The 12,020-nt window shown below is 51.4% G+C and overlaps 4 protein-coding genes across 4 annotated transcripts; 2 read left to right on the top strand and 2 right to left on the bottom strand.

Moving 5' to 3' along the window:
- Window positions 1-583: 583 nt before the first annotated feature.
- CDV56_102340 (MFS transporter) lies at window positions 584-5,989 on the top strand (the record flags this gene model as incomplete). Its single annotated transcript, XM_026755959.1, has 25 exons — window positions 584-1,106; window positions 1,162-1,259; window positions 1,329-1,391; window positions 1,469-1,521; window positions 1,581-1,652; window positions 1,714-1,827; window positions 1,880-2,147; window positions 2,195-2,216; window positions 2,266-2,363; window positions 2,419-2,483; window positions 2,537-2,572; window positions 2,625-2,832; window positions 3,094-3,197; window positions 3,255-3,287; window positions 3,369-3,398; window positions 3,545-3,604; window positions 3,660-4,109; window positions 4,174-4,189; window positions 4,254-4,365; window positions 4,421-4,748; window positions 4,802-4,925; window positions 4,982-5,151; window positions 5,211-5,230; window positions 5,289-5,412; window positions 5,461-5,989. The coding sequence occupies 25 exons, from the start codon at window positions 584-586 to the stop codon at window positions 5,987-5,989; spliced, it is 3,720 nt and encodes a 1,239-aa protein (XP_026616539.1).
- Window positions 5,990-6,237: 248 nt separating this feature from the next.
- On the bottom strand, window positions 6,238-7,379 carry CDV56_103047 (putative mitochondrial carrier protein (Ymc1); the record flags this gene model as incomplete). Its single annotated transcript, XM_026756666.1, has 5 exons — window positions 6,238-6,268; window positions 6,318-6,946; window positions 7,001-7,137; window positions 7,197-7,208; window positions 7,274-7,379. 5 exons carry the CDS (start codon window positions 7,377-7,379, stop codon window positions 6,238-6,240), a joined length of 915 nt encoding a protein of 304 aa, XP_026616540.1.
- A 633-nt stretch (window positions 7,380-8,012) lies between these two features.
- CDV56_103261 (translation initiation factor 2) lies at window positions 8,013-10,880 on the top strand (the record flags this gene model as incomplete). Its single annotated transcript, XM_026756880.1, has 3 exons — window positions 8,013-8,055; window positions 8,115-10,661; window positions 10,729-10,880. 3 exons carry the CDS (start codon window positions 8,013-8,015, stop codon window positions 10,878-10,880), a joined length of 2,742 nt encoding a protein of 913 aa, XP_026616541.1.
- A 257-nt stretch (window positions 10,881-11,137) lies between these two features.
- CDV56_103586 (HNH endonuclease) lies at window positions 11,138-11,994 on the bottom strand (the record flags this gene model as incomplete). Its single annotated transcript, XM_026757205.1, has 2 exons — window positions 11,138-11,704; window positions 11,758-11,994. The coding sequence occupies 2 exons, from the start codon at window positions 11,992-11,994 to the stop codon at window positions 11,138-11,140; spliced, it is 804 nt and encodes a 267-aa protein (XP_026616542.1).
- Window positions 11,995-12,020: the final 26 nt, after the last annotated feature.

Here is a 12,020-nt window from a genome sequence, read left to right on the forward strand (position 1 = left end):
CCTCGGTGACTGTTCAGCTTCATCTGACCATCGGGTTTTCCTGCCGAAAACCGAAGCTAAACTATCGCCAGATTAACGCAGACCTTCCCCCCGCTTCGTAGTCTTCTGGTCCCGCTTGATTGATTGGACAAGGCATCGGATGTTGCCCGTGGCTAACAGTCATGCCATTCAATCTGCGGTTCTGGCTTCATATTCCCCATGTGCTACCAAGGCTAGATGGTCTTAGTCTCGCAGTTGACTTTGTAGACCCGGCTAATGATTTTACGTTTCCATCGGCTTTGGGGTCACATCGTCCGGGGTTGTCCTCCCCACGGGGTTCCCCATACCTCACTGTCCAGACACTCCAGACCGTGCAGGATCATCCTCAGTGGATAAAAAGGTCTCCATGATCAACATGACAGATGATTACAGAATCGAGTCTGTACACTCGCATATCCTAGAGTGACCTTGGTGATACATATTATCAAAGTCACGCCCCCTCTCTTTTCTCCTCAGCTTGTCTTTTGGGCACTTGAGGAATACTTCGTCCATCTGGAACTTTCAATCAATCCTGCCCCCAAGTCCAGGGAAGCACAAAGGAGCTATGTCCCAAGAAGCACAGCCGGCACAGGGTAAGGGCATAGATGAGGAACTTATTGAGACGGTCCATACTGCTCCTCATCAAGGTCATACACAACCTAGCGAGACCAAGAAGGATGACGCCCTTCAGCTCATTGAGGAAGTGGGCCACTCGACAATCCTCACCGCGGAGAATAACGCCCGAGTTCTACGACAGATCGACTTGAGGCTATTGCCTATACTCTTGGGCATCTATTTCCTGCAACAGCTCGACAAGTCGACCCTCTCGTATGCTTCGGTTTTCGGTTTGATCGAGAAAGCCCATCTCCACGGCAACCAATATTCCTGGTTAGGCTCGGTCGTCTATGTCGCACAGCTCGTTGCTCAGCCTGTGATCGCTTATATCTTGGTGAAAGTCCCACTGGGGAAATTCTTGGCCTGCACCACGCTTCTGTGGGGTGTCTCGTTGACATGCATGACGGCGGCGAACAGCTTCGCAGGCTTGCTGGTCTGTCGAATGTTTCTCGGTCTGTTTGAAGCTGGAATTGGTGGGTATTTCGATATCGTCGTCAGCGTCCACCATTACTGACTGGAAGAACAAAGCTCCGGCCTTCATCGCCGTCACGCAGATGTGGTATCGTCGGCTCGAGCAGCCCGTACGACTGGGCTCATGGTACGCCATGAACGGAGTGGTGTTTATGGTAAGTTTAGCATTTGACAAGGTTCAAGCATTCTTCTAGAGTTGTGCTAACGAACATCTTGCCAAATAGTTCGGCAGTCTAATAACCTGGGGCCTTGGACAGATTAGCTCGTCGGTCTTTGAACCCTACCAGGTGAGTGATTTGCGGCCTCTCCTGCCTCTGCTGCGTCTGCTCAGCGAGGACGAACGTAGCACTAACTATCATAACAGATTATCTTCTTATTCTTCGGTCTCATTACTGTCGTGTTTTCTGCTGTAGTTCTGTGAGTGGATGCTGATCAATCATCCCTAATCGTGAAAGCTGCTAACGAGGATCGTCCAGGATGTATATGCCGGACTCGCCCATATGTGCCAAATTCCTCAATGAAGAGGACAAACTGATCGCTATTGAAAGGTATTCTCACTGAAGATTTCGGGACGAACATTATGGCTGATGGGTCCTAATGATGATTTAGACTCCGCATGAATCAGCAAGGAATTGAGACTCACCACTGGAAATGGAATCATGTGAAAGAGGCCTGCTTAGATCTAAAATCATGGCTCTGGTTTGCTTTGATGTTTTCCATCTCGTAAGGGGACCAGAAAACCGCTGTACCAACAATGTGGCTCACACCAAAGCAGGATCCCTAGCGGAGGCATATCCACCTTCGGCCCTCTTATTATCAAGGCCTTTGGATTTGATCAGTTCAAGACGATTCTTTTCAACATTCCGTTTGGTGCAGTACAGCTCGTGGCCACTATGGGTGGAGCGTGGCTGGCAACCTTCATCAAGATGAAGGGACCGGTGGTCATTCTCTTGTGCCTACCGGCAATTGCTGGCTGCGTGATGCTACTGCAGATTACGCACGATGCGGCAAATCGGGGCTCTCTGCTTGCGGGATATTACATTGTAGGTCATGAAGAACTTTTTTGAGGAGTGTCGCTAACAACAGCCAGCTTTCTGTCTACCCAGGCATCAGTATGTTTCGTGAGATGTATGTTTTTTACTGTAGCTGACCGACAATTAGCACCTATGGTCTATTCATGGTCTGCTGCGAACACTGCCGGCGAAACGAAGAAGAAAGTGACGACTGGCCTATTGATTGTCGGACAATGCGTTGGTAACGTACGTGTGCCTACAGCAGAATGACAATATAGAGTCTCATGCTAATGTCTTCTAGATCATTGGTCCCACTCTATACACAACCGCCGAAGCGCCGCTTTACAGACGTGGTCTGCTCTCAAAGTAAGCAATGAGACTTATACCGGCTCGTTTCGGCGCACACTAACGAAAAACAGCCTCGCCATGTTCTGTGTACTGGTTGTTCTCTGCATGTAAGTGATTGCCTTTCCTTTGGGGGACTGAAGCTCTAACCCTCACCTTCAGTATAAACCTGGTGTATCTCTGGGTTCTCAACAAGAAGCACGCCCAGAAGCGAGTGTCTATGGGCAAGAGTGCGACTATCGTCGATCACTCGATGTACACTGTTGGTGCTGCTCCAGTAGACAAGGAGGGCGCGCCTGTCCAGCATGGTGCTATGGAAGACAATGCATTCAAGGACCTTACGGACTGGCAAAATGAGGACTTTGTCTATGTATTCTAATTTTTATCCCTGTCTTTTCTCGTTGGGTATCTGCTACTTGTGGTATTGATTTATGTGGATTGATATCATAACTCGCTCAGCGTATGATAAGTTAAGTGTCCAATCTGATCGTGAAGGAGTTCATTACCAGACTTAAATCTGTATATTTCTCAAATTTGAATCATACGCCATCTGCGTTTCTTCCCAGCTCGTATAAAGACATTCTGTCTCACTGTTTCATGCAAGCGTAGGTCTATGCTACACACTCAATAGCCGAGCCGGCTTAACCCCGATGAGGGCGTCACCCCGCTGAGTTTATTTTCTCGACATCGTTCAGCTCAACTTTTGTTTTCCCCAGAGTCTCCTGCATTCAACGAGTTGCCGCCAGTATTTCATTGAATATGTGATATGTATTCACCCTGCGATGGAATCAGATGGATCGTCCTGCGTCGTGTCGGCTCCAGCGGGTAAGAAGCGGATTCCGGTGTGTTTTCCTCTCCCTATCCATCGTAAGCACATGCGGCAATATTGCTTATAACATGATCTAGAGAGCCTGTAGCGCTTGTCGACAGTCAAAGGTATGTTCTCTCTGTCCATGATATTCTGTGACTTGTCGCTGATGTACCTATCAGGTCAAATGTGATGGGAAGAGGCCTTGCACCAGGTACCATTCCTCGCCACTGATGCCCATGCTAGAGAGATTGATCGTGCTGATTGTATACAGGTGTAACAAATTGAAAAAGCGATGTGTCTTCTTTCACATTCCAAAGGACCCTGCTACGGAGTACGCCCTCGCACCCGTTTTACGCTTACTCCATATGTAACTGACGCATCCTCAGGAGACTTGAAAATGTCGAAGCTGAGGTTCGTCACCTCAGAGAGCAAGTGGATGCTCTACGTGATCTTCTGCAGACACATTCGAATTCAGACGCCCGAGTTCTCGTCGCTGAGGGACAGGCTCCTCACAGACAGATACTGCCTACCAATGGACAAGGCACAGATTGCCATATATCCCCTGCCTCTCAGATGATACTGGGATCCACCATTGTGCCTCAACTCCATGAGGCCAATTATGCAGAGGCATCGGCTGGCGATCAATCAAGGGTGAATGGGTTGGCCGCGAGCCCTGGAGAAATTTCTAACCATTCTCGCATGCAAACTATAATCACAGACGCAGGCAGTGTGACGAAGAGAAAACGATCTGGTTTCGAAATACGCGACGAGCCAGTTGCAGATTTTATCTCGAAGGGCTTGATGACGCCAGACCATGCCATTTCTTGCTTCAACACGTGAGATCCCTTCACGGAAATTTGTACTTTGTCCCATCGTTTTGCTAACCATAAGATGGTACAGATTTTTCCAAGGTTGCGTATGTGTTACGGTAGTTCTTTTCCTCCGTCTCGGCATGCTAATACGTACATTGCCATGGACAGGACAGGTATATCCCGATATTTGACCCCGAGTACGACACCTTCGATTCGGTGCGCTCGCGAAGCAGCATCCTACTCAACGCTATCTGCACGATAGGAAGCCGCATCGAACCCAGTAAGTACCAATCTTGCTTTAAAACTCGTGAAGGCGTGTTGCTAACACATGTTAGGGTTCGGTCCTCAGATATCCGATATACTGCACGCAGAGCTCAAGAAATGGATTAATGTCATCATTCAAAACAAGAGGTTGAATTGCCTGGAGTCTGTCCAAGCATTGCTCGTTGTTGCTTGCTATTCTACGGAGCGCTCGTTGATCTTATCCTTTGCTACTCGAATGGCCTTAGATCTGGACCTGGACGAAGCTTTCGAGGAGTTGACTCAACGTATGACGATGAAAGAAGTTGAGGACTTTCATGGAACTACTGGACTTACAGAGGAAGAACGCGGTTTGATGCGAAAGTCCAGAACCTGGTTCGGGCTATTGGTCTTGGAGCATATGTAAGCTGCTCTTGATCAATATTGGACGGGTGGGTTTGACAATCATCGTATAGTTTTCGTGTAGATGGCGGCAAACCGCCGGGCATCCGATTGCTTGGGAACGCACGTCGGTGTCGAACCTTGCTCAAACATCCTTCATCGACTGTTTTGGATCTGCGTTTGTTCTCTCAAGTCGAGGTAGGTCAACAGAAAGGCTGCATTGCTGGAAAGAAGCTGACCATAGTCATTTACAGCTAAACGTCATCAGAAGTAGCCCAAAACATTTCACCTGTGTACTGAACGATTCAGCTGATCCTCCCGCAGCTAATATCAACGATACCTTGAGCGGCAAAGAGACTCTGATTCGCTCAGACATAGCTGGTTTCGTGCAAGAGGTCAAGGTTGAACTCGATCTCTGGTTCGAGTTCGTATCCCTCTCCTTTCCACTCGATGGAGTGATATACTGACTGGTATTGGTATCAGTGATTGGTTGCGCATCATCGGTGAGCTCATTGAAGGTTACTGAGCTACCTAGAACGCTAAATGGCTCACCGTCTACAGAAAACTCGGTCCCCGCCGAAGAGGAGAGACCGTTCCTCCTGCTCGCACTGCGCGTACAGAAATGCTGGGCCGATATGATGCTTTGCTGCAAGGCGCTGCGATCAATGGGCGTAGAGAACGTTGCGTGCGTTTTCCGACTGGTTTTCCACACTCATCAACTAATATCCGATAGAGCAATGTCTCCCATCGAGCGAAATATCCTAGTCATGGCCAAGGCAAGCGCACGCAAACACCTGCGCCTGATCAGTGGCGAGCCGGACTTCTACCTCGCCAAACTCAAATACGCCATGGACTTTGTCTGGGCTAAATGTGCCTTCTGCTTCCTTCTCCTCCTCAAGCTCTCCCGCCTCCTGCCGGAACGAAAAGAAGAACACCAGGAGCTTCTTGAACATGGGAATAGACTGCTCAGCGAACTGACCAAGAGCGCGGACTCCCACGGCAACACTAACGGCAGTAGTAGGATCTATCTGCAGATTCTCAAGCTCAGCATCGAGAAATACGGGAGGGCCGTGCAGGAGAGCGGGATGGACGTCGACCAGGCGGCCATGGCTCCATTTTGGGAGCTGTTCGATGCGCAGGCGGATCTGCAGTCGTTTGTGCCCGAGCAGTTTGTCACGGAGTGGGATTTTCCAGGACTGAATCTGTTCTATTTTCCTACCGCGTGGCAGGATTTCTTCGGGGATTTTTCATTGGCGATCTAGCAGGTGACTTCTTGAAGAGGATAAGCAAGCGTGGGGGAATCGTTCTGGGTGTCATTTATCCTTCGACCATGTACATGTAAACTAAATGCCTAAATATAAATGAAGTATGAACATCCTCTATGAAAAGGTGGATGGGTTGACGAGTTCCTGCCTCATGGAACTTTTTCTTCAATCTCATGTTGAAATGAACGAGATCTGGATATCTAACAGAAAGAAAACAATGCCAAAACACAACTAAACCGGCATGTTTAGCCCAATGCTCTCATGGTAAGCTCGACACTGTAACAAGTCAGCACGAAATCATATCAACGACGTAAGAAGAACATACACAGCGAAAGTACCCGCAGACACGGGCATAGCTCTCAGCAGAGTCGGCCCCAGGCCCTTCCAGAAGCCGCCAAAGCCCTCCGCGGCAAAAGTCTTCTTGAAACAATCGGTCATGCTCTTGAATTGCTGCTGCCCACCGAATCCGTCGCACTGCATCTTACTCTTGACCACGTCAAAGGGGTAGCTGCTCAGCCACAGGACCTCACCGGCAAGACCACCGTAGGTCGCGACTTTGATGCTGGAGATCTCCTCGCGCTTGATGTTGTTGCGCTTGGCGTCCTGGTTCATCAGGTACTCGAAGGTCAGAAACCAGGTACCGTAGGCCTGGGCTTCTCTGAGATATGTGACGTTCTGGCCCCTGTAGAGACCGCGTAGCACGCCTCCCTGAGCAACGAGTTTCCGGATGCAGTCGAGGGGACCGCTATATAAGCGGCCCTCGCCGTGCGGTTGGGTCTGCAGGCGGATACGGACGTGCTCAATGGGTCCCGAGAGGGCGGAGTTGGTGAGACCCGCGAAACTTCCGGCCAGATAGTACTGGCCGTAGGAGAGGGTGGGATCGGCATACTTCTTCTTGTTGAGCTCCTCCAGACGTCTTCTGGCTTCATGGAACGCACCGAATTGTACGCTGACCTGCAGGATATGAGTTCTCGCCTTGACTTTGCTGCCTTAGGAGTTGAATCTTACGCAGGCACCGATACCAATCAGTGGGGTCAAAGTCCCCTTGTAGAAAGCCATGGGGCCCTCATCCTTCAAGATTCTGGTGGCGCAGTCAAGAGCACTTTTGTACTCTGACGTGGTCTGTAACCGCACCTTGACAATATCTGACAAGTGTTAACTCGAGATTTGACTCCGTAACTCTGTGAGTCTCTGGTTTACCCACCAAAAGGTTGTCCTACAGGCCATTAGTATTGCAAGCGCATACAATTGACCAAGAATTATCGATCGATATCTACATACCAAGAAGCACCTGAGCAATGCCGCCCGCAGCACCAGCAGCCAAATCCTTGATAGTGCGCAGAGCTCCTCCGCCCTTTTGCATGTCCTCAAAGGCCTCCGACTCCATCTTGGCGTAACAATTGATCCGAGTTGATTCTGTGGCAGGACTCAGGAGCAATTGGCGCGGGTTTATCTGCCACACAATGGGTCCGCGCGAAGGAAGAGGATTCAAATCCTAGGATGTCACTTTCCCGGAGGACCAGATGAGTCTCTCAAGGGATTTAAAGACCCTAGCACCTCTTATCGGGGCGGGATGGTCGAAACTGTGGAAATCTCTCCACTGCAAACACCCCATTCTTTGTCTCCGATTCGGCGGAGGCGCCGACGCACGTGACCACGTGCGCGGGAAACCCGTCTGGAAACGCGTATTTCATTTACCCGTATGTAATCGTGTATCGTCCCGAGATTTAACCCCGAGGGAAACGCTCCGACTATCATAGCAGTGCTGGAGAGAGGGAGATCTCTTCCATCGAATTATGCATAGGCGGCTGGTCGTAGAGGTAAGTGCTCTTGACTCCAATTCTCAATTTTGATTCTCATCCAGAAAAATCACAGCTCTCTCGCCGTCACGGGCCCGAATGGTCGTGCCCAGCCAGGTCCAGGAAAGCAGCTTCTGCTCCGATACCAGCCTACGTTCCCCGACGGAGCTTTCGTTCATCCCTCGCGACCCTTGAATCGTCGTCCGAGTCAGCAAATTCCAATGAAGATGGATCGGTATCCCGTCCAGCATGGGGAGGTCCAAAGTTTGGTAGTCGCTGGGGAGCTAAGCAGGCACAAACACCGGCCACATTGAGTCCCGCAGAACAAGCGCTTCGCGATTCGTTGATAGCAAAGAAGGAAGCTGCAGCGAAGGAGGAAAAGGCAGAGAAACAAGAACAGCAGAGACCTGCACTACGCAGAAACACAAACGATTTGTTACGAGCGCTCGATGCGCCTGGAACGGGGCGACGCTCCGCTTCGTTACGGGAGCGCCAGCCGGAGAAGAATGTTGATGTGAATTCCAGCAGACCAGCGAAAAACCTTCGATGGACCGACTGGGATTGCCCAAGATGCCAATACTTTTGTTTCGGGAGAAACATGAACTGTCCACGCTGTAATGCCCCAAGACCGATAGCGGACACGCCAGCTCCGAAGTCACCTCGTCAGCTAAAACAAGAGGAGAACGCCTCAAAGATTCGGAGGCTGGGCAAGTCGTTGCAGTCAGAATATGGAACCCAAAGCACAGAACGCCGTCCCAGGGAGGCAAGCGCAAAGGAGGGATCTAACAGAGACCGGGCGTTTGAGCGATACCTAGCGAACAAAGGACGCAAGACCGAGTATCCACCTGCACCAACTGAACAAAAGACGCAGTCAATGGCGGAACAGCAAAATTCGGATGCTGGAGATGTGGGTTCAGAGACCCGCGGTGTCGACCGCCAAGCTTCTGGAGAAGTTAGCAAATCATCCAAACAGGAGGCAGACCCATGGACATGGGACCAGTCAGCCCTGGAGAAACTTCAACAGGCATATGAGGCGGAAGGTCAGAGTGGGCAAAAGCCGAAGCGGTGGGAAGGTCGCAAGCAACGAGAAGATGATATTGAGGACGAGGAATTTGACCCAGAAGACGACCGCCGCCGTCGCCGCGAGGAACGTAAGCGCCAGAAGAAAGAGAAGGCCCGGCAGAAGGAGCTCGAGGCGATGGCTCCCAGCCCTCTTTACCTTCCGGAATTCATCAGCATCAGCAACCTTGCTGATGTCATTGGTGTGCGACCGGCACTATTTATTCGGAGGATGGAAGAAATGGGATTTGAAGATGTCTCGTACAGCCATATTCTCGATGCTGAAACGGCAGGCTTGATCGCGAGCGAGTACAACTTTGAGCCTATCTTCGAGACCGAAGATCAGGACCTGGTTGCTGCTCCCGAGCCAGAAGACAAGTCCATTTTGCCGCATAGGCCACCCGTAGTGACGATTATGGGTCACGTCGATCACGGCAAAACCACTATTCTGGACTGGCTGCGAAAGTCGTCTGTCGCCGCATCGGAGCACGGGGGTATCACACAGCACATCGGTGCATTCTCCGTAGCTATGCCTTCGGGCAAGACTATCACCTTCTTGGACACACCTGGCCATGCAGCGTTCCTGGATATGCGTCGTCGCGGTGCGAATGTAACCGACATCGTCGTGCTGGTGGTTGCTGCGGACGACAGTGTCAAACCACAGACTATTGAGGCCATCAAGCACGCGAGAGAATCCAACGTTCCCATCATTGTCGCTATCAGCAAGATCGACAAAGAAGGTATCAACCCAGAAAAGGTCAAGCAAGACCTGTCCCTACATGGTGTCCACGTGGAGGACTACGGGGGCGATGTCCAGGCTATCGGGGTGAGCGGGAAAACGGGCCAGGGAATGTTGGAACTCGAGGAGGCTATCGTCACCCTCTCCGAAGTTCTTGACCATCGAGCCGACGACGCTGGAGCGGTGGAGGGCTGGGTGATTGAAGCTACAACGAAGAGCTATGGACGTGTTGCGACGGCTCTCATCAGACGTGGGACTCTGCGACCGGGTGAAATTATCGTTGCTGGTACAACGTGGGCTCGTGTTCGCACGCTTCGCAATGAAGCCGGGGTCGCCGTCTCCGAGGCTACTCCCGGCATGCCGGTGGAAATTGATGGTTGGAGGGAGCAGCCCTCCGCCGGTACCGAGATTCTTCAGGCAGAGGACGAGCAGCATGCCAAGGACGTTGTGGAGTACCGCCAGGAGAAGTCAGAGACTCAGAGATTGAGTGAGGACACATCGGCCATCAACGAAGCGCGTCGAGAACAGCAGGAAAAGCGACGGCAAGAGGAGAACGAAGGGGAGGAAGCTTTGGATGGCGACCAGCAGGCATCCGGACCCAAACCAGTGCATTTCATCATCAAGGCCGATGTTGGCGGTTCTGCGGAGGCGGTGCTCAACTCGGTGACGGCCATTGGCAACAACGAAGTCTACGCCAATGTGCTTCGCTCCGAGGTTGGACCCATCAGTGAGTTTGACATTGAGCATGCGGCCACAGCAAGCGGCAACATCATCTCTTTCAATATGCCGATCGACCCTGCCATGTCCCGAATGGCGGAACTGCGGGGGGTCAAAATCATGGATCACAACATCATCTACAAGCTCATGGATGAAGTCAAGGCGACGCTCAGTGAGCAACTGGCGCCATCGGTCAAACAGCGTGTCACGGGTGAAGCAGAAGTTGGTCAGATCTTTGAGATCACCCTCAAGGGAAGAGAGAAGGTTGCTATTGCGGGATGCAAAGTCCGTAATGGTGTGATCAACCGGGCTAGGAAGGTTCGAGTGTTGAGGGGACAGGACACGATCTATGATGGTAAGCTTTATTCGTTTTTTTGGGGGGGCTCACGGTTGAATGCAGGAATGACTGACTGAATGTATAGGCTCGATTGCATCGCTGAAGAACGTCAAGAAGGACGTGACCGAAATGCGCAAAGACACGGAATGTGGTATCGGCTTCGAAGGCTGGACCGACTTTGCTGTTGGTGATCACATCCAGTGCTACGAAGAGATCTATGAGAAGAGATATCTCTAATCTTTTCTTTATCTCTATCATTGAGATGACCTGCTCTTCTGTAACCTTGTCTTGGCAGGTTACTGTATTCTTACCTTGTTGATCGCCTTCCCTTCTCTTGTGCTTGGTTTATTAGGCTTGTGATTGATAGACACGGGTTTGGGAGAAGTTGCATATAACTGGAGATTTGCATCTCATGTACAATAGGATATCATTATCTACATAGACTATTCATGACAAGACTACGTCTCTAAAATCTAGTCTCAAGGAAGACGCATTCATTTCGCCTTCCATCTCACCCTTCCCACCCACCTCGCCCAATCCTGCACGTCCTCCCTCTCCATTATCCTCTCGACGGTATAGTACTCCCTCGCCAGCTCCTCGTTACTCGCCATCCGATGCACAAAGCTATGACACGCCCGACACAACCACGCCACACTATTCAGCATCCACTCCTCATGCCACCCCTTCTTGAGCACCTTTGCATGCACCGCACGCGGAATCAGATGGTGATACGAGAGGGGGATCCAGTCGCGCTCGCAGATCTCGCAGGCGTCGGTGCGCGTGGTCGCCCATACCGGCGGCGCGGCGGTCACGCTGGCTACGTACTCGCTCAGCACTGGGGCGAAGAAGTCGGGGACCTCGGAGGGATCGGGGACGAGGCCGTAGACGGAGAGGGAGTCGGTGACGGCGACGGGGATGGTGGCTGTGAGGGATTCGAGGAGGGGCCGGGGGAGCGGGGAGAGGGCGTATTTGGCTGCGAGGACGGAGTCGTGCTGGATGGATGAGTAGGAGAGGGTTTGGAGATCTGATGGTAATGCGGGGAAGGTCTCTGATGCGAGGAACTGTTGCCTCTGTTCAGCGTATACTACCGTGATTCTGTAAGGCGGGACCGTACATCGATGAACTCGGCCAGCTCTTCTGGATTCACCCGAGATGGTAGAGATGAGGAGTCCGTGGAATCAGTACCAGCTCCATCAGTAGCGAGTCTTCTAGTGCCGCGTTTGAATCTCTGCGCTTTTCGCTTCGATGTCCGGTTGGGTCTGCCATTATCAGATCTTTGCACGATTGCGCTGGAGAGACATTCCCGAAAGACCTCGTAATTGCTCCCCTCGTGGGTTCCACGCGAGGTCATCGAGACCGCACAGACGGAGGCGTAGA

The sequence above is a fragment of the Aspergillus thermomutatus genome (assembly GCF_002237265.1).
Source record: "Aspergillus thermomutatus strain HMR AF 39 chromosome Unknown NODE_39, whole genome shotgun sequence".
NCBI lineage: Eukaryota > Fungi > Ascomycota > Eurotiomycetes > Eurotiales > Aspergillaceae > Aspergillus > Aspergillus thermomutatus.